Below are 23267 nucleotides of genomic sequence, written 5' to 3'. Positions count from 1 at the left end.
AATGGGCGGGGGGGTGGGGGGTGGGGTAGTATGTGTGAGTAAATTTTGATGCAGCCCGAAGGGATTTCTCCCCGTCCTCTCCTTATATGCAAAGGGGGACGGAGAGGGGGGGGTCGCCGATTAAATGAAGCGGCCTTGCTGTGGATGTACTGTGTCTTGCGACACTGCTTCTGACCCAGGGCGGTGGGCGGGGTGCAGGGATGACCCGTCATCCAGGAGGTGCTCAGATGAGAGGAAGGGTGGGAGGGGTGTGGAGTGTATTTGGGGATGAAATGGGTGGGAGTGTTTTTATGCCTTTCCCTTTTTGGCTACCTCCCTTGGAAGGGGGAAAAAGCCTTGGTATATGTATGTAGTTTTCTCAAAAAGAGTGGTGTTAAACTGTGCATGATGACATACAGAGGAAAACATTCCAGTGACCTGTGGGATGGCATTTTCTCAGGAGACAGTGCTGTCACTTTAAGACATCACATAGTAGAGAATCCTTCTCAGGATGATTCATGTTCTTCCGCTTTCTCATGTGAGAGTGACCATACAAAGCATGTGATGAACCAATACATATGAGAAACCTTTCAGTGGAGAGACTGCTATCAGAAAGCATATGTCATATATATGATTTCACTTGGTCAGATAACATCATTTCCAGTGGGGGTGTTGTGCCCCATGTGTGAAAATTAAATCCTTCAACCCCTTTCCCAGTAACCTTTTTTGCCAAAAGAGTTCCAAAGTCAGATTTTTTTTTTTTTTTTCGATACTATTTTTATATTTTTCAATAGAGAATTATTTGTTTTTCTGTTATCTTGTTATAAAAAAGCCATATCAGTAAAAATAATGTCAATTATCTTATAGAAATAAATACAAAAAATCAGATTTCATATCTGCATTAATTTTATGTGAAATACCTGGCTCTAGTGAAAGGTTGAGGCTTTCTTCTGACAGTCGTAAATGGCAACATTGACTTAAGTCAATTAGTTGTGATTACTGTTGAAGTCTTCATCTAATGTGATGCCATTAAACTGTCAAGCTCCTCCAGGCTTCTATATGACATGTCATCATCACTTGAATCACTATTTGTGTTTATTGTAGTCTGATAGTATGCTAGAATTAAAAGAAAAATGTAGTTAGGTGAAGGGTGAAAAGCTAAGCATATACACTCTTCAAATATCTTGAAGCAACTGAATAATTAAGCAAGCAGCACTACACAGCCATGTTGTGTTGCCAGACATACAAGATGACTCATCTTGAATGAAGAAAGGCTAACAGAATTTAGATATTGATGAGTATACATGTGAGTTCCAGAAAGTAAATTGACATTTGGATGAGTATACCTATCCAACTCTGAACGAGAAGATATGAGAAAACAAGTATACTTGCTGTTACCAGGGAAGGGGTTAATAGGAAATTACTCCTACTTTTGAGCAATTGTTATTGTTATTACACAGTTCTTAAGAGTGAAAAAGATTAAATATCTCCATTGTAATATGTAATTTTCACTTCTTGGTTCATTAATCTGCTTAGATGTGAATTACTTAAGATTAAGTAGTGGATGGAATATGACTTCAGAATCATGGTGCTTTCACAAAATTAGAGGTGGAGATTTGTTTATTTATACACAATGCTTATGGGGTATCATAGTAGATATGACAATGTTTTAGCATTTATAATGGAAATTCTTGAAAGATATTTTTAAGGACTATTATATAGTTGACTATACTGATTTTAAGATACTAATATGCAAGTCAGAATCAAATGTATAATAGAAGCATTGTAATCCCATATGCTCTATAAATATATGAAGAAAACTTTGTTTTTTTTTCACATCCAGACTACAGAGATTTTCACCTGTGTTGTCTCCCAGTTTTAGGTGAAACCCTTATGTCATGGACTAGTAGATTAATATTTCATACAGACTAGTATTCCAGATCTACAGTACAGCAATATTCTACCTGGGTAGGAAGCATGAGCACCTTTGTTAGGTACAGGGGGTCACCTCAATTCGACAGGGATGGGGCGGTCTATCATCGATCGAACCTGGGTTTTGTCAAATCATGATGCAGTTTTTCCCATAGGAATACAGTACATTGTAATTAGGGGGGATAGGGACCAACCTCCAGCCCAGACCCCCCCCCCAAAAAATATCACTATGACCTCTAAAAAACACTAACTTACACTAAATCAGTAATATTAAAGGCCTCATTTATATCTAATTTTGTTTATTAAACACATTAAGCTGCTGTACAGTACATTTTTGGAAATAAAAACACTTGCAATAAAAAACCAACTTTTATTTAAAGATAAAACCATCTCCCACACACACATAGTACAAACACTTAGCAAAATATATGTAAAAAAAGAGCATTTTACTGGACTTACAAACCTAGCTCCTCCACCTCCTCCTCGTCCTCCCCCAAATTGTTGATACTGTTGATCTCGGGACACCCATTTCCGCTGCAACAGCAGAATGAGCCATACCTGCCTCACACTTTCTTATAAGCTCAAGCTTATCTTTGAAAGGCGGGAAAGTGTGTTTCTTAGGGATGGGGCCGAAGGTGGATTTGTGCAGCATGGTGGAGGTGGAACAGCGGAGCGTGGCTTGCCACAATGATGGCTGGGGCGAGAGTGAGATAGAGTGGCGGCAAATTCGACTGGGTGGGTGGTGCGCGAGATGCGAGATTTGAATGTTGAATTGTCGAGTCTGGCTGTCGAACCTTGAGGGTTGGGTATAAATTAGCTACTGTCGAATTTGCGATAATTCAAATTGTGAACGGTCGCATTGCAGTGACCCCCTATATTTACCTAGTTGTATTACACGGGAAGGGAGCTATGCTCATAGTGACCCATCTTTGTATCTCGGCATCAATTTTTTCTTAAAATCTTGAATAGTATTTGCACATACTGTTCCTTTATCTAAGTTGTTCCATATATCCAGCTCTGTGTGGGAAGCTATTCTTTTTCTGATCTCTTCTATAGTTATCCTTTTTTAGTTTCTTTTCATGACCTCTTGTTTTTCCATTGTCTCTATTTATTAAATCATTCCTGTCAAGGATTTCCATTCCTTTCATGATTCTAAATATAGTCAGTAGATCACCTCTTTCTCTTCTCTGCTCTAGTGTTGATAGTTCCAATTTCAATAATCTTTGTTAGTATGTTAAATTGGAAAGAGCTGGTGCCAACTTTGTTGTTGCTCTCTGTATTCTTTCTAGTTTCCTTATATTCTTTTTAGTACTGGGTGTCCATAGTGTTGCTGCATATTCCAACTTTGGTCTAATCAATGTAACTAATATTTTTTTAATCATTTCTTCATCCAAGTAGCCAAATGCCACTTTGATTGACCTTAATAGGTTGTAGGTTTCACTGACTATTTTGTTTATATGTTTATCCAGTGTCATGAATCACAGTCCTCTTCTGTTATTACTTTCTTTAATATTTTTCCGTCATCTGCGAAGAAATTCATATAACATTCAACTCCTTCATACATGTCGTTTATGTATATGGCAAACATGATTGGAGCAAGCACTGATCCTTGTGGAACACCATTTATCATTCTTCCCATTTTGAGTATTTGTCTGTAATTACTATCATTTTTCTCCCAGTCATGAAATCTTCCATTCACTCTAATAATTTACCTGTGATGCCACCTAATGCTTCTAAATTTCTTATTAATTTCATGTGTGGTACTTTGTCAAATGCCTTTTGTAGGTCTATAGATAGGCGCAATCTGCCCATCCATCCCTCTCATCTATTATATCTATTAGTCTCAAGTAGAAGCAGATTAGTTTTGTTGTACATGATCTTTTTTGTCTAAATCCAAATTTGCTTGGGTTTAGTATAGATTTTTCTTCCAGGTGTTTAACCCATCTACTTTTGAGCACTTTTCCACATATTTTAGCTACTGAGCTTGTTAGCGAGATAAGTCTGTAGGTAGTTGGATTTTCCTTTTTTCCTCCTTTATATATTGGTAATATATATATATATATATATATTATATATATATTATATATATATATATATATTATATATATATATATATATAATATATATATATATATATATATATATATATATATAATATATATATATATATATATATATATATATATATATATATAAACATATATATTATATATATATATATATATATGCAAGAAAAACCACTGGGGGAAAATAAACAGTAGATGGTAAGAATTTTTTGTGTATTACATATTCAGACAAATCTCATGGAAATTTGAAAACAGAACAGCTTTTGATACAGTAGTTTGCTTAAGTGCCGGGGGAAATGATATAGGTAAGTTAGGGAGTGAGGAATTGTTTGCGCGGTTCCGGGATGTGCTAGACAAGATTAGAAATAGGGGAGGTGTTCCTGTTGTATGTGGAATCCTTCCGAGGCAAAGAGTTGGAGGCATGTGGCATTCCAGGGCTATTGCAATGAATTGCAGGCTGGCAAAACATTGTAAGGCCAATGGATGGGCATTTGTCGACAACTGGGACTGCTTTTATGGTAAGAATCACCTGTACACAAGAGACGGGGTGCACTTGTCGCCCAGAGGATTTCAGCTCCTTGCTGAATCCCTTGAGCGAGAAGTAGGCATCCTACAGGTTTTTTTCAGGTAGATTACGTGGGAGTAGGGGGGGGGAGTATCGGAATATAGTTTAGGCAATAGAAGCAACTTAGAGAGGGACTGTGAAAAGAATCACCAAAGCAGGTGGAGGGAAGATCAAGTTTACTATACAAATAGCAGGAGCATAATTAACAAAATTGATTTGCTGCGAGGTAAAGCATGCGTAGAAAATTTCGATATTATAGCTATTACTGAATCCTGGATCAACATGGCTGATAAGCATTTCCTTCCGGAAATCTAAATAGAAGGATATATTTTTCACAATGATAGGGTTGGCAGGAATGGGGGAGGTGGAGCACTTTCCGTTAAAAATACATGAAACTGTATAATCAACAATTTGACTAAGAAAGAGGACTGTACGGAATCTATTTGGGTAGAGATTATAGGCAAGAATAAGAAAGTTATTATTGGTGTCTTGTATAGACCACCTAACCTCAGCATTGAGCAGACTGATCCCCTGATTCATGAAATTCACAGAGCGTCCCAGTACAAAAACGTTGTGATAATGAGAGATTTTGATTATAGAAACATTGACTGGAGAAGTTAATAGATCATGAAGCAAAGAAATTCCTAGATGTGGTGCAGGATAATTTCCTAAAACAAGTGATTATCAATCCTACAAAGGGACAAAATACCCTGGACTTAATTTTAACAAATAATGAGCACCAAATTAGCAGTGTAATTGTGGGAGATAGTCTAGGCTCTAGCGATCAAAAAATAAGATTTAATGTTATTTGGGAAAAAATAAAAAGTACGAATAACGTTCAAGTACCAGACTTCAGGAAAGCAAATTTTGACAATATAAAAATCTATTTGAAATTGAATACGAAATGTCACGCGGACGATTTGAACACTGACAGGTCTCGGTGCAAGGCTGGGGGTCAGGTCAGGATTCCGGGTCGGGTCACGAAGGGTAATATGCATACCTTGGGTCAGGTCATTTGGGGGCGAGGGCCCAACAGTCAGGTCAGCGATTTGGAAGAAATGTATAGCAATCTAACTGATCTAATTGTTAATGCACAAAACATATTTATCCCCCTAAAGTCAATACGAAAAAATAGTAATACTCCCAAATGGATGACGGACAGATTGAAACATGAGATCGGAATGAAAAGAGGACTTTACGTAAAAATAAAAAACTGTGAATCACACCTTAGATCAAGATATAACGAAATGGCAAAACTGGTTAAAAGGAATACACGCACAGCGAAACGTAATTATGAAATCAAGGTTGCCAGTCAAGCAAAATCCAACCCAAAGGGTTTCTTTCACCTCTATAGAACAAAAAATAAAGAAAGAATAGGACCAATTAAAAACGATGAAAATGTCATGATAGAATCGGAGGAAAAAATGAATGAGTTTAACAATTATTTTCTATCGGTCTTTACTAATGAGAGGTTACATTAAGTACCTGACTGCGATCCGATTTACAGAGGGGATGAAGAAAGTAGTCTAATATCAGCATTAGTAAAGAAGAAGTAGTCAAGCAGATTGAAAGACTTAAAGCTACAAAATCTTCGGGTCCAGACGAAAATTGTCCAAGAATGCCTAAGGAGTGTAAATTTGAAATTGTGACCAGTTAACTGAAATATTCAATAAATCGGTTGACACTGGTTTTGTGCCAACTGCTTGGAGGTAGGCAAACGTTGTTCCTGTTTTTAAGAAGGGAGATAGATCGTCTATATGTAAGTACAGGCCAATCAGTTTGACATCGGTTATAGGAAAAATGCTTGAATTAATAATAGTAAATAGACTCGGAGAACACATCGAAAGGCCTAATTTAGTTCATGATTCACAGCATGGTTTCTCTAAAGGTAAGTCATATGTGACTAATCTTCTATCCTTTTACACTAAAGTATATAAGGTGTCAGGTAACAATGATAATTACGATGTTATTTACCTTGACTTTAGCAAAGCGTTCGATAAGGTGCCACACCAGAGACTACATAAAATCAAAGCCCATGGCATAGGAGGAAAAGTGTAAGAATGGATTAGAGCTTGGGTTAGTAACAGAAAACAGCGGGTCACCATAAATGGAATAAAATCTAGGGGCTATGTTACTAGCGGGGTCCCCCAGGGTTCGGTTTTGGATCCCTTGTTGTTCATTACGTACATAAACGACTTAGACGATGGGATAAATAGTGGTGTTAGTGAATTTGCGGACGACAATGAAATAGGACGCCTAATTAGGTCAGAAGACGACGCAGAGATTCTGCAGGATGATCTTAATAAATTGTTAACATGGTCGGTGAAATGGCAAATGAACTTCAATATCTCTAAGTGTAGCGTGTTAAACGTGGGGTTACACAACCCCAAAAATGGATGCAGCTTAGATAACACGTTTTTAGAAAAATCTGAGTGCGAGAGGGACTTGCGAGTTCTAGTGAGTCCGGACCTTAAAACCAGGAAGCAGTGCATTAGTGCCAGAAATAAAGCTAACAGGGCATTTAGGTTTCATTGCTAGGACGGTAACGAATAGAAGTGAGGTCATTATTAAACTCTATCTGGCGATAGTTAGACCCATCCTTGACTATGAGGTACAGTTTTGGTCTCCGTCCTACAGAATGGACATAAATTCATTAGAATCAGTACAGAGAAGAATGACCAAAATGATACATGGACTCGGAAATTTGCCTTACGAAGAGAGGCTTAGGCACCTTAACTTACACTCTCTGGAAAGACGCAGAGTGCGGGGTGATCTGATAGAAGTGTTCAAGTGGATCAAAGGCTATAACGGGTGATGCAAACAAGGTATCATAAAAACAGGGCTGGACTCGCAGTAATGGGTATAAACTGGACAAATTTAGATTTAAGGAAATAGGCAAGAATTGGTTTACTAATAGGGTGGTTGATGAATGGAATAAACTTAGTAACCATGTAATGAGCGCTGAAACTATCAGTTGTTTTAAAAAACGATTAGACAACTTTATGGATGGGGACGACAGGTGGTGATGGATATGGAGCTGCCTAGTGTAGGCCTTATGGTCTCTTGCAGTCTCCTTTATTCTTATGTTCTTATGGCATCTCGACCCAAGGGCCGGTGGCGGGTGCTTTGTCGCCGCAACCGCCAAAGGCCCATCCTTCTTTGTCCTCGTAAGAAGCCTAGCGCGAGCTATCAATTCGTCCATACTTGCCGTCACCGCATTATTTATTTCCTGTAGTCCGGCAGATATGCGAACTGGAAAGCTAGTCACAAACACCATCTTAATGAGTTTCTCCGAGCCTTCGCCCGCGAACGTAGATAGGCCAGCCCAAGATCTAAGAATATAAGGTCTAACCATTTCCGACCGAATTTCGAGGGAGTTGGCGCAGCGGGCCCGTGAACGTCACCTGGCTGTTCAAAGTGGGGTTAGCGGGTCCTATAGCTGTCAGTTGAAGCTGGTGTGTCGTCCGAGAATGTCGTTGTCTTCGCTCGCACCGCTCCACGCAATTAGTTATATTCTGACAAATATTATATATAAATATATATAAAATATTATAGTTCCTGTCTATATATATGAATATATATGATATAATATATATATATATATTTATATATAAAATATAGTTCCTGTCTTCCTTGGCGTTTCACAGTTTTCTTCAGTGTTTCACAAAGAGAAAACGGACCCAGCCTAATGACGTCAGAAGCTGCGCACAATAATTTAAACGGTCTGACCTGTATATTTAGACCTTGGGCCAGCCCAAGGTCTAGATATACAGGTCAGACCGTTTGAATTATTGTGCGCAGCTTCTGACGTCATTAGGCTGGGTCCGTTTTCTCTTTGTGAAACACTGAAGAAAACTGTGAAACGCCAAGGAAGACAGGAACTATATTTTATATATAGATATATATATATATGTATTATATCATATATATAGACAGGAACTATAATATTTTATATATAATATTTGTCAGAATATAACTAATTGCGTGGAGCGGTGCGAGCGAAGGGAACGACATTCTCGGACGACGCACCAGCTTCAACTGACAGCTATAGGACCCGCTAACCCCACTTTGAACAGCCAGGTGACGTTCACGGGCCCGCTGCGCCAACTCCCTCGAAATTCGGTCGGAAGTGGTTAGACCTTATATTCTTAGATCTTGGGCCAGCCAATCTTCTGATTTCGTTGGCGAAAACATCAACCTGTTCGCCAGCCCATCGCATTCTTTGCAGCCGATTAAACGATTCGAACGTACTCTCGCCGAAAGCCTATTGTAAAAATTTCTTTACCTTCCCCGGATCCACTTTGATCACCAAGTGCTATTTTCAGGTAGATGGCCATCGCGTCGTTCTCTAGGTTAGCTATGTCCGTTACCTTGGTTAATTTAGCCACTAATTCCGCCTTTTTGAGCCATTGGGCCTCATATACTCTTATTGTTGCTTCCGATTAATAAATTATGTATTTACTTTATAAAAAGATAAAGTTGTGAATATGTAGTAAATATAATTGTAATCGATTGCCTACTTCAAAACTGCGAAAACCTTTACCTTAGTACATTGTAGGTACATCTATTGTTTCCTTGGGGACCCGATGTACCTATTCATTATGTTGCTATCAAATATATTATGGCTCATATATTTTTATTGTTGTTTCTCATTGTTGAATAAGTGTCAACTTTCTAAAAAATTATGAATATGTAGTAAAAAAAATTGTGATCGATTGCGGTCTGGAGTACCAGGGAGCTAAGGTAATCGATCACAATTATGTTTACATCTAAATATGCTTCTTTTTTTTTATAAAAAAAAAAAATACACGTATCAATCAGAAACAATAATAAGAGTATATAATGCATCATACACCTGATAATAACACGATAAATAGTCAAATAGGTAGCTAGGCCCCCCGTAAGGAAACACCCACTGACCCAGTGATTAACATGATGCACCAGATAAAGAGTTGGAAGGACCTTGCCCTGACTGCTCTACAGAATGTACGTGGACTAAATTGTGGTGAAGGGGTGTATGACCATATACAATTTTGTGCATATGGCTAATAGTGAAAAAGCTCCACACACAGTGCTACGCTAGGTAGGTCAAACACCACCAGAGGCGCCACCGTCGATGACGAGCACAATAGCGCGTCATTTTATGCGCACGCCGTTCAAACGGCCAAATTTACATACCGCGGGAAATTTAATTAATAAAAATGTTGCGTGAGTGTATTTACTACGATCGTAATAAATTTCAAACATTCACATCATCAGTTACATGTCGGTCAATAAAAACATTAGATAAACATGGCGGCCTGCATTCAGCAGTATATCAAAAATTGGTATATGTTTCAACGTAAAAAATGAGCTAACAAATTTATTGTGCGGGCAACTGACCATAATTAACCAAAACTACTAGTATCGTGGATTATTCTAATACCAAAATAAAGTCAGTATGTTACGGTAGAGCTGAGAAATTGGTTGTTTAAATTAGTTTTTTTTTTCTATCGGGTCGGATTATCGGATAACAACATCAACATCCATCCAGCCATCTTATCTATCACTGGTGATATGGACCAAACTTCACTCTATTAAGTTTCTTACTATTATGTTATTAGTGTAATAGACTTATAGTTGAATTATTTTAAATATTTCCTTTAAAATGTGTGATTTTCATGTAATTTGATCGAAGAGAAGTTACGTTTTCATCCTCCGTAATATTACGGACCACAGCTACGATTCGTCCTGCCCGTTATCTATGATCACTGGTGGTATGGATCAAACTACACTATTAAGTTTGTTACTATTGGGTTATTAGCGTAATACCTTGCATATCAGTGAATTATTCCAATTATTTTCTTTAAAATGTGTGATTTTCATGTAATTTTACGGTTTTCGTAGCTGTGGTGGGTAATTTTGCAGAGGATAATAACGTAATTATATGATCAAATTACATGGAAATCACATCTTATAGAAAATAGGTCAAATAATGCAACCATATGCTAATCTTTTATATAAAATTGTGCCTGTCAGTAAAAACCGTCATTGTTTACGTTTGATCGGCGATCAGTCAGACCGCACGTTTCGGCCCGATTTCCTCGGACAAAATAGGCCCGATTTAATTCCATTCAAAATGCAATATCTCGAGAACTTGGACAGCTAGATGGATAAATCAAATTGCATTATACTCATAGCAACTTTTTCCATCCCATGAGAACTACTTCAGCTCAAATATCAGGAATTCCATTTTCATATTGACCTAGCTAGCTACGCAATACCTTACTGAGCTAGTGTTGAAAGCTCGTTGAGTCGGTCGCAGACTTGGATTTGCCTTACTTTTTTATGTATATATATAATTTTCCCCTTTTAAGTATATATTACATTGCAACTAGAACGTCATCACGTAATTAACCAAAAATTATGGTTTAGAGTATAATGTTTATTCATAAGGTTTCCTTATAAGTATTTTGCTGTTTATCAAAACATTAAGGTCACTATAATTATCATTTCCATTCCTTCACACTTCTAGGAGTAAGCAGATTAGATCATTAGGTTAGGTAGGCAGATTTGGGTAGGTTAGGTTAGAATATGCAAATTTAGCATACTTAAATTTTTTTCGACCTCCGCCTGTACCAAAACAAACATGTGGTCCCAAGTAGTCAAAGCAGCCATGTTTGCTTATTAATAGCTTTTAGCAACTGTTTCTACTACTGATTTCCACAAAGAATGATGTGTATTACATTTATGTATTATAATTTATATGAGTACGGTCTCACTAAACGCCGACCAAAGCCGACCAAAACCACACAATGACGGTTTTTGCTCAAATGCATAATTTATATATAAAAATAGCATATTGTTGCAATATTTTACCTATTTTCTTTAAAATGTGTGATTTTCATGTAAAATCATCAAAGAGAAGTTACATTCTTATCCTCTGCAAAATTACCAACCGGCAACCAACGCCGACCAAACCCAAACAATGACGGCTTTTGCGCAAATATATAATTTTAAATAAAAATTAGCATAGGGTTGCATTATTTGACCTATTTTCTTTAAAATGTGTGATTTCCATGTAAAATCATCAAAGAGAAGTTACGTTTTTATCCTCTGCAAAATTACCAACCGCCGACCAAAACCACACAATGACAGTTTTTGCCCAAATGTATAATTTATATGTAAAAAATAGCATATGGTTGCATTATTTGACCTATTTTCTTTAAAATGTGGAAATCACACATTTTAAAGAAAATAGGTCAAATAATGCAACCATACGCTATTTTTTATATGTAAATTATGCATTTGATCAAAAACCATCACTGTGTGGTTTTGGTCGGTGTTGGTTGACTTTGGTCGGCGTTTAGTGAGACCCACAAGAGTATTATTTAATTTTCTATTACCATATTGCGTTGGTGTGCAGTTCTAAAAATTTACCATAATCTTTTTGTTTAGGTAAATTTTAAGAACTGCACTAGTAATATTTTTCCAAAATTCACAGTCTTATAGATTTGCCTTTATCCCATCACCCACATAATAATGGAGTGGCAATGGGAAAATAGGATTTTTGGGTGGGGAAGATTAGGGGAAATTTGAATGAAACAAAAAACGCTAGGAAAAAAACAAAAGCTTTATGGAAAATAACCTAACCTAACCAAACTTTACCTCCCATGGAATATACATTAACTAACCTGGGGGAGGGTGAAGCCCCCCCATGCCCCATTGTAATAAGTATTATTGATCTTTTAAGTGCTACTGTACTTGTCAAGAAGACTGTATTTCTTTTTTTTTTTTTTTGTATTATTATTGATTTCCAACTAGAAAAATTGGCATTACATTGATTAATTTTGATTTAGAAAATTATTAATTTTCTATTAATATATTGCTTAGTTGTTTACTTCTAACATGATATCTTTATTTGTACATACATACATACATACATACATACCAAGGCCTTTTCCCCCTTACAAGGGAGGTAGCCAAAAAGGAAATGGCATAAAATCATTCCCACCAATTCCATCCCTGAATACACAACATACCCCTCCACCCTCCCTCTCATCTTAGCACCTCCTGGATGACGGGCCATCCCTGCACCTTGTCCACTGCCCTGGGTCAAAAGCAGTGTCGCAAGACACAGCACATCCACAGCAAGGCCGCTTCATCAAATTGGCGACCCCCCCCTCTTTGTCCCCCCATGCATAAAAGAGAAGACGGAGAGAAATCATTTTGGGCTGCATCGAAATTTGCTCACACATACTACCTCACCCCCATCCCCGCCCATTCCACCTCATGCATCACAACATCATCCATATACAACCATTCTCCATTCACCCTTGTCTTATGTCCTCTCCCGTCGTTCCTCCACAGACATTCCCCTCTTCCTCAAAGCCCCCTTCACCTCATCCTAGGACGTCCCCTCATGTTCACTCCCTCCACATCTGCCTTCCATACCTCTTTTACTAGTCTTTCTTCACTCATTCTTTCCATGTGTCCAAACCATCCTAATACTCTTTCATCAACCCTATCTCCCAACCCCCTTTCCACCCTTGTTCTCCTCCTCACCTTATTTCTCACTCTATCCAGCCTAGTAACCCCCATCATACTTCTCAGACACCTCATCTCAAACACATTCAAACTCCTCTCTTCCTCTCTTATGTTCCATGTTTCTGCCCCATACAGTGCTATTGGCACAATCACTCCTTCATACAGTCTCCTCTTAGCCTCCATTCCCAAATGTCTATTCCTCATTACACTTTACAATCCACTAAGGCATTTACTCGCTTCTCTCAATCTACATTCTACCTCCACCTTCACTCCACCTTTTCCTGCCACATTTGCACCCAAGTATCTAAAACTATCCACTTCCTCCAGTCGCTCTCCCTCAATGCTCACTTCCAGACTACTGCCACTTTCACCCCTTGTACATCTCATCACTTTACTTTTACCCACATTTATCTTCAGCTTTCTTCTATCACACACTCTCCCAAACTCTGTCACCAACTTCCTCAATCCCTCCTCCGATCCTGCCGCAAGCGCAGTGTCGTCCGCAAACAACAGCTGGCTCACCTCCCAGTTTTCTCCATTTTCTTTAACCATCTCCAATCCCTGACCCACTACCCTTACATTTACCTCTCACACTACCCCATCCATGTATAAGTTGAACAGCCAGGGTGACATAATGCATCCTTGACGAAGTCCCACCTTTACCTCGAATCACTCACTCTTTTCATTCCTAATCCCGACACAAGCTCTACTACTCTCATAAAAACTCTTGACAGCTCCTAGAAGCTTTCCTCCTATCCTTTATATCCGCAAAACCTCCCTGCCCTGTCTTAAGCCTTTTCCAGATCCATAAAAGCCAAAAAAACATCCTTCCCCTTTACTGTAGCTTTCTCACATATCTGTCTTACCACAAAAATCTGATCCACACAACCTCTACCCGATCTAAATCCACACTGTTCCTCACCAATTACTCCCTCTGTTCCTCTACTAATCCTCTCAATCAAGATTCTTTCATAAGTCTTCCCAATTTCGGCCTGCCAGAGATGTTACCAGCAGTGGCAGCACTGCTGGGAGAAGTGTGTGCACTCCCAAGGGGAGTACTTTGAAGGTGATTGAATAAAAGTTTTGAAATGTACACAGATCTTTTCTTTATGGACCAAGGTTGGATACTTTTTGAATGGACCTTGTATATATACCAAAGTTTTTTGTTTTTTTTTTTTTCCAAAACACAAAGCCATAAAAACCACTCCCACCCATTCTATCCCTATCACATTCCACTCCCCTCCACCCTCTTCCCTCCCTCTCATCCCAGCACTTCCTGGATGATAGGTCATCCCTGCTGATCCAAAAAATAAAAATTGGAAAAGTTACTCAAGTATACAGAAACTTGGTTCTACATTTTGGTTTTGAAAGATCAGTTTGATTTATTTATCAATATTATTATTTTATGGAAAAGTACCAGCACATCATACATGGAAATTCATAACATTATTAGAAAATGAAATGAAATTATAATGGCAGGAAAAAGAAAAATAGGGTTTATCTGTTTCTGTAGAAATATACTAGCAAGAGATTATAGATCATGTACCCAATTTGTAATTAAATACTTAATGTTTAGGTACCTGATGGATAAGGAATCCATTATTTATCAGGCATTGAAGAGTGCATACAATCATGCCATTTGATAAAGATATTTTACTCTATTAACATTTTATAATATAATTTAATTCTAAATATTTAAATGCACATATTTGTATTTACATGTATAAAAATGTATGCAGTCTATTAGCATTTCATTATAATATGTATAGATATCTTTGACGCTAGCCTTAGAAATAAAAATCACCTCAAGAAAAGTGTCATGTCTACATCACAATAAGTTGAGAGTTAAGATTTAAATGAAGTAAAGTGTTGAAATTTGAATGTCTGTCTATATGCCAAGGTCATTTCCCCCTTACCAGGAAGGGGGCTAAAGTCAAAAGGCATATACCTACTCCCACCCATTTTATTCCCACCTATTCCACTCCCATCCATCACCCTTTCTTCCTTCTCATTTTATCTTCTCATAGATGATGGATCATCCCTGTATCTCGCACACTGCTCTGGGTCAGAGGCAATGCAGCAAGACAGCACATAAGAACATAAGAATGAAGGAGACTGCAAGAGGCCATAAGGCTTACACTAGGCAGCTCCGTATCCATCACCACCTGACATCCCCATCCATAAAGTTGTCTAATCGTTTCTTAAAACAACTGATAGTTTTCAGCGCTTACTACATGGTTACTAAGTTTATTACATTCATCAATCACCCTATTAGTAAACCAATTCTTGCCTATTTCCTTCTTAAATCTACATTTGTCCAGTTTATAACCATTACTGTGAGTCCTGCTCTGTTGTTTTAATATGATGACCTTGTTTGCATCACCCTTGTTAAAGCCTTTGATCCACTTGAACACCTCTATTAGATCACCCCGCACTCTACGTCTTTCCAGAGAGTGTAAGTTAAGGTGCCTAAGCCTCTCTTTGTAGGGCAAATTTCTGAGTCCATGTATCATTTTGGTCATTCTACTGTGTACTGATTCTAGTGAATTGATGTCCATTCTGTAGGACGGAGACCAAAACTGTACCGCATAGTCAAGGATGGGTCTAACTATCGCTAGATAGAGTTTGATAATTACCTTTACACTTCTATTCGTTACAGTCCGAGCAATGAAACCTAATACTCTGTTAGCTTTATTCCTGGCACTACTGCACTGTTTCCTGGTTTTAAGGTCTGGGCCACATTTGTTTTGTCCTCCGTATTTTAGGCCTTCGAGCAGAAAACTCGATTCTCCTCTTTAAGGCCCTTACAGCATCTTCCAAGGCTTCAATTCGACTAAGTAGGGGTTGTACCTCATCGGCACTGAACACGGTAACACAACCACTCACCATATCACTAATTGAAGCAGCTACCCAGTTGACCTGACCTGAGTGACGACTGCTGCTCAACGATTGAGCTGACCTGAGTGACGAACAAAGCTGCTTCACTTAATTGGCGATCCCCCCCGTTTTGTCCCCTCATGCAGAAAAAATAGAAGATGGCGAAAAATCCCTTCATGGAGCATCAAAATATCATTCATGCATAACCACTCCCTAAATCATAACCCCATCCCCCACCCCCTCCCTTGCATCGCAGTATCACTCCACTCACCCCTATCTCTTGCCTTGTAACTTCCTTGCTAAGCACATCTTTCACCCCATCCAATCTCATTGTTGGTCACCCCCTTATGTTCATTCCATCATTCTATCCACCTCTGCCTTCCACACCTCTTTTACTAATCTTTCTTCACACATTTTTTTCCATGTGTCCAAAGCATCCCAATACTCTTTCATCAGTCCTATCTCCCATCTCCTTCTCCACCCCTGCTCTCCTAACTTACTCATTTCTTTCTATTGAACCTTGTAACCCCTACCATACTTTTCACATTTCATCTTAAATACATTTAAACTCTTCCTCTCTTCCTTTCATATGTTCCATGTCTCTGCCTCATACAGTGCTGTCAGCACATCATCCCTTCATACAATCTCCTTTAAGCATCCATTCCCAAATGTCTATTTCTCATTACATTTTTTAATCCCCCAAGGCACTTGCTTCTTTTTGACAATCTACAATCTACCTCTGCCTCCACTCCTCCCTTTCCTGCTTCATGTGACCCCAAGTACACACACACACATATGTTAAGGGTATATATGGGCAGGAGGTCTTCTCTCAAACATGTTTCATTAAAAGTGATAGACAATTCAGCATATTGAATTTTCTTTAGGATATTCTCCTTAGACTTGTTCTCTCTTGCAAGATGTGAGATGATTTCTCCGTAGGAGGTCATCTGGGCTGCCATACCATGATTTCAAGTCACATTGACTCTTCTTCAATGGCATGGAAGTGGATCTTGTCTTCATGGTGGGAGAGATCGGAATGTTGGCTTCTGGGGATCTGGCTGGTACTTAAGGCATGCTTGTGTCGTCTGTCTTGTTTCTCCTAGTCTCAGACTGGCTGTTACCAGGGATTGTGTTCCTACATTGGAGTATGTCGAGTTTGGGATTTTTGTGTGTATATATATATATATATATATATATATATATATATATATATATATATATATATATATATATATATATATATATATATATATATATATGAGAAAATTGAAGGTAAATGTTGGGATACGTTGGTTTGCTTTGTACACTTGTATTTGTTCACCCAACAGATTTTGAGCTTCCACGAAAATTATATGAAAGTCCTCCTCAGCACTGGCTCAGATGGATGTGTCTCCAGGAGGTTATTCACTTCTTTGGCACATTGGAGTATGTCGAGTTTGGGATTTTGGAACTATACTGATATTAGCAGTAGTAGCTTAGCAAAGTGCTCTCATACACAGAGAGCCACTACAAACCAATGTACTGTCATTGCAGCTAGCATTTGTGAAGCCTTTGATGATGCTGTGTGATCTTTCCAGTAACATGTTTCTTCCAAAGTGTTCACAATTAATTGGTAGAATTCCTTGAAATGAATAATACTGTCATGGTGTTCAGATCATCTGGTTTCACAGAGACAAAACGTCTTGTGAGATTACCCATATGCAGGAGACTGCTTCTGTTCAAACACTTTGGTGTCAAATTCTCTCATCCTCTTGGCACTGGTGCGCATGAAGTTTGTGATTTCCTTAACTGGTCCCACAAAGTTATTGATATCTTGTACCTTTGCAGCTTGAGACAATACCAGTCTGACGACACAACTGCTACAGTGAGTGAAAATTGCCTTTTTGTAAATCTGCCTATTGTGTGCTGGAGCTTTGTTTGTATCTCCCTTCATTGCTGCACATCTATCATATTCCTGACCTCTCAGAAGGCTGAGATCCAAACCATATTCCTGAGTTTGGAAACAATTAGCTCTGCTATTGCATTGCCATTTTCATCAGTGGCCTCCTCAAATCCTAGAAAATCCTCATGGATATTTCCCTTCATGTCTATGTATCTTACCAGAAGGGCTAGTTGATCTTTTACAGAGGCTAAGGAGCAGCTCCACTCTCTCCAAAACTGTATATCTCCCATTCTACGGCCCCATCATTGGATGCAGTTTCATGTCATGCCCAGGACCACTTATATATATGACTATTTGATGAATGGTTTAGACAGATGAGAGACTGGGTGGAGGAAGAATAAGCGAAGATGGGCTGGAACTTTTTTATTGCTTATACGTTTCGACTGACTCTGTCTTCTTCAGTAAGCTGTCTAAATATGTGGTCCAACTGTTTGTAGACAGCTTACTGAAGAAGACCGAGTTGGTCGAAACGTATAAGCAATAAAAAAGTTCCAGCCCATCTTCGCTTATTCTTCCTCCACCCAGTCTCTCATATATGACTATATATATCAGAGTGACATAGATATATTAATGTACTTACCGCTGTGTAAAAATACAAGGAGACAAAAAAACAATTCAACAAGCAAACACCAGACAATGAATGGTTAGTGTATTTCATTTCATACAAGGAAAGAAATATCGGGGGGGGGGGGGCATGGCCCCCTTGGCCGCCCCTTCTCAGCCTTATTAAAAAAAATCATTACAGTTTTTGTCCACATGATTTTATTTTACTATGCTCTTTGTGTATCTCACATGTATGGTGCAAACTCAATTTTTACATTAGAAATTTGCAATGCCTTTGCTTTTTTTTTTTTTTTTTTTTTTTTTTTTTTTTTTTTAAGAAATGTCCCCAGTGGGACTACAAGGAGAAGGATGCCTAGTCCCAATCCCTGTCCCTTTCTTCTCGCCTCTTACGATCCTAGTGGAAATACTTGGTGGCAGTATTCTGTTCCCTCACCACAGGGAAGGTAGGCGAAATCGGAAATGAATATTCAGAGAAATTGTAGAGGGCAGTAACAAGGGGTTGGGGGACAGCATAACGGAGGGACAGTTGTAGTATAAAAGTGTCATCATTTCTCTATGAACAGAGTTTTCCTCTATCACAGCCAAAATGATGTGTGGCTCTGGTCTGTAGGGGCGCCCCATATAGACCCTAAAGTATCAACTGCATTCCACTTTGCCACAATAACATGCAGCCAATACCCCAGGAGGTGCTAAGATGAGAGGGAAGGTGGAGGGGTGTGGAGTGTATTCAGGGATGGAATGGGTGGGAATGATTTTATGCCTTTTCCTTTTTGACTACATCCCTTGTAAGGGGGAAAAAGCCTTGGTATATGTATGTATGTATGTAGAAATTTGTAAAAACAAGGTACAGCATGTACACTATCTTGTTTGAGCTATAAGAACTCTGGTCAAAATAAGACTAGTCAGGATATTAGCAGAGCTGAGCGCATTACTGCTGGACAGGTGGTGCATTACCAAAAGATCTATATATATGCTTACATATATCCATTGTGTGTATATATATATATATATATATATATATATATATATATATATATATGCAATAAAAAAAAACACTAGGAGCATGTGTTCACAAATGCGTAAGTAACCACTAGGAAAAGTAAATCAACGAAGCAGAGCGCTTTCGTATAATTACATCTTCAGTGCAGATACAAAGAAGGAATTATAATTTTATAATTCCTTCTTTGTATCTGCACTGAAGATGTAATTATACGAAAGCGCTCTGCTTCGTTAGTTTACTTTTCCTAGTGGTTACTTAAGCATATATATATATATATATATATATATATATTTATAATGCATTGACGGAAATGCACCCCAGATTTTTCAGTAATGTACAGTACTACCTGTCCGGTGGTAACATGCCCAGGAATGATCAATTTGGTCAGATAGCACAGTGATTATGGTAAAAAATTTCAGGACTTCCTGTAGATGCAGAATTCCATGTCATATAAATACAAGTCAAGTGTTTCTATGTCCACAATTACTTTGGCCTTTTCCCACTGAAAGAAAGTGTATTATTGTTTTCTATGGTTTAGAACTTTGATCTACTTTCCCATCCCAGGTGCCATCATGTTATCAAATTATAAAAATTGTATTACCAGGTTTAAGATTAGCTTTTTTCTTTTTTCCACCATACCCTATATCCTTTCCTGAATGGTATTTATCAGGTTAATGTATGATAATTTCCCTGAAGTTGGACAATTGTGGCTTTTGAAAGATCAGTTTGATTTTTTTATGATAAAAGTAGCACATCATACAATGGAAAACATAGCATTCTTTAAAATTAGGTACAATTAGAATGGAGGGAATAATACAATAGAGGATGATTTGTCTTTCTGTAGAAATATGCCAACTGATGCTTATGGTGGTACATGGGCTACACATTATTGCCTTATTCCATTTCATTTCTCAAATGGGTTCTAAGTTTGAAGATTTATGACATTTTTAATTGGTTAGGTTAATGTCTCAGGTGCACTTGTGTATATGATAGTGATTTTCCCATAATTCTTCCCATATTTTGATATATGGGTATGCTTCTTAAGGAATACCCTGTTGCATTTGAATATTCATTGTCACTTCATTTCAGCTATTCAGGGTTATAATCTGACATAGGCACAATTTGAAAAAATATTTGAGGAACCACATACAGTAGATCAGAAGCCCTTATAGTGTGATGCAGCTTTCTCAGTGTAGTCTGAAAAAATATATGACCCATAAAAGAGACTAGTAATCTGAAAACGTGATGACCCATAGAGGGAGCCTTTCCAGTGTGCCCTATATGATATAGCTTTCTCACCAAAGGGTAGGCTCAGAGGCCATGTGATGGCTCACACAAAAGAGAAACCTTTCCATTGTGGCCTACATGATGCAGCTTTCACAGAGAAGGGTAATCTCAAGCAACATGTGATGACCCACAGAGGAAAGAAGCTATTTCAATGTAAGGTATGTGAAACCGCTTTCTCGGAGAAGAGTAACCTGAAAAGGCATGTGATGACCCACACAGGAGAGAAGCCTTTCCATTGTGACCTATGTGATGCAGCCTTTCCAAGGAAGGATTATATCATAAAGCATATGAAGATCCACACAGGAGAGAAGCCTTTCCATTGTGACCAATGTGATGCAGCATTCTCACAGAAGGGCCATCTCAAAGGACATATGATGACCCACACAGGAGAGAAACCTTTCCAGTGTGATATATGTGAAAGAGCTTTCTCAGAGAAGAGTAAGCTGAAAAAACATATTATGACCCACACAGGAGAGAAGCCTTTCCATTGTGACCTATGTGATGCATCATTCTCACAGAAGGGTGGTCTTAAAACCCATGTGAGGACCCACACAGGAGAGAAGCCTTTCCAGTGTGACCTATGTGATGCAGCTTTCTCACTGAAGGGAAATCTCAAAGGACATATGATGACCCACACAGGAGAGAAACCTTTCCAGTGTGATATATGTGAAAGAGCTTTCTCAGAGAAGAGTAAGCTTAAAAAACATATTATGACCCACAGAGGAGAGAAGCCTTTCCATTGTGACCTATGTGATGCATCATTCTCACAGAAGGGTGGTCTTAAAACCCATGGGAGGACCCACACAGGAGAGAAACCTTTCCAATGTGACTTTTGTGATGCAACTTTCTTACGGAAGGGTAGTCTTAAAGCTCATGTGAGGACCCACACAGGAGAGAAGCCTTTCCAATGTGACCTGTGTAATGTAGCCTTCTCACACAGGAGTACCCTCACAAAGCATGTGAGGACCCACACAGGAGAGAAGCCTTTCCATTGTGACCTATGTGATGCAGCATTCTCACAAAAGCGCCAGCTCAAAGTACATATGATGGCACACACAGGAGAGAAACCTTTCCAGTGTGATATATGTGAAAGAGCTTTCTCAGATAAGAGTAAGCTGAAACAACACATTGTGACCCACACAGGAGAGAAGCCTTTTAATTGTGACCTATGTGATGCAGCATTCTCACGGAAGGGTAGTCTCAAGCAACATGTGATGACCCACAGAGGAGAGAAGCCTTTTCAGTGTAATATATGTGAAACTGCTTTCTCGGAGAAGAGTAACCTGAAAAGGCATGTGATGACCCACACAGGAGAGAAGCCTTTCCATTGTGATCTATGTGATGCAGCCTTTTCAATGAAGTTTCTTCTCATAAGCCATATGAGGATCCACACAGGAGAGAAGCCTTTCCAATGTGACCTATGTGATGCAGCTTTCTCACAGAAGGGTAATCTCAAAGGGCATATGAGGACCCACACAGGAGAGAAGCCTTTCCAATGTGACCTATGCAATGCAGCATTCTCACGGAAGGGCCATCTCAAAGAACATATGATGACCCACACAGGAGAGAAGCCTTTCCATTGTGACCTATGTGATGCAGCATTCTCACGGAAGGGCCATCTCAAAGGACATATGATGACCCACACAGGAGAGAAACCTTTCTAGTGTGATATTTGTGAAAGAGCTTTCTCAGAGAAGGATACACTGAAAAAACACATTATGACCCACACAGGAGAGAAGCCTTTCCATGTGACCTATGTGATGCAGCTTTCTCAGAGAAGGGTAATCTCAAAAGGCACATGGTGACCCATACAAAAGAGAAACTTTTTTAATGTGAGCTGTGTGTTGCAGCTTTCTCACAAAAGTGTGATCTCAAAAGACACAATGATAAGCCTTTCTGTTGTGACGTGTTTCTCAAAAGGAATATATCAAAATTCACATGACCCATACATGAGAGTATTTTGTCAGCCATAACCAGCTCATGTATTCTTGGGTGTAATATCATTCTGAAGTTGTAGTCATAGAAGTGGTAAAGAAGCTGAAAGTGATCAACATTTATTGTTGAGTGAGATCTGTATTTAATTGGAAACAGAGGAAAAAAAAAGCCATGTGACTTTTCTGTAGGAATACCATTCAAATGCCCAATATATTGATTGCATAAAAGTTAGGCAGTCATTGATACATGGATGAGAAAAACCCTTCCAATGTTAACTGTGATGTGGAGATTTCTCAGGAGATAGTTATCTTGTGTTAAATCCTTACATAGTAAAGAAGTATAAATATGTATATATATAAATGAACTCTGTTATTTTACAGTATTATGGTTCTGTGTGTGCTATTCATATGAAATAAAATCCATCTTTATATTAAATTTTTGGCACTAAAGATCTATGCATTTTCATTGTTCCACCAGCAAACAGGCTGTGAGGCAGATTCTGGTAAGCACAACAAGTTATGAGAACATATGACATTATGTGATCCAGGGATGGGCTGCACCTCTAGGCAATTCAGCATTGCTCCTTTCCATCTA

At 38.5% G+C, this 23267-nt stretch overlaps 2 protein-coding genes across 2 annotated transcripts in view; both read left to right on the top strand.

The window, feature by feature from the left end:
• The window catches only part of LOC143038264 (uncharacterized), a 37792-nt gene that overhangs the window by 5537 nt on the left and 8988 nt on the right, over positions 1–23267 (top strand). Inside the window, exons 3-5 of the mRNA XM_076207282.1 lie at positions 17274–17370; positions 17650–17809; positions 20708–23175. Coding sequence (XP_076063397.1) covers positions 17274–17370; positions 17650–17809; positions 20708–22402 — 1952 coding nt within the window. The 3' untranslated portion in view covers positions 22403–23175. The remainder of the gene's footprint in view (positions 1–17273; positions 17371–17649; positions 17810–20707; positions 23176–23267) is intronic.
• Positions 17794–23267, top strand: part of Pop1 (POP1 ribonuclease P/MRP subunit) — a 52687-nt gene continuing 47213 nt past the window's right edge. The window contains exon 1 of the mRNA XM_076207540.1: positions 17794–17809. The gene's annotated coding sequence lies outside the window, so the exon portion shown is untranslated. The remainder of the gene's footprint in view (positions 17810–23267) is intronic.

This window comes from Oratosquilla oratoria, chromosome 24 (genome assembly GCF_046742065.1).
Source record: "Oratosquilla oratoria isolate Oo_2021 chromosome 24, ASM4674206v1, whole genome shotgun sequence".
NCBI lineage: Eukaryota > Metazoa > Arthropoda > Malacostraca > Stomatopoda > Squillidae > Oratosquilla > Oratosquilla oratoria.
The sequence above is the reverse complement of the archived record's forward strand: the minus strand, read 5'-3'. Positions and strand labels throughout refer to the sequence as shown.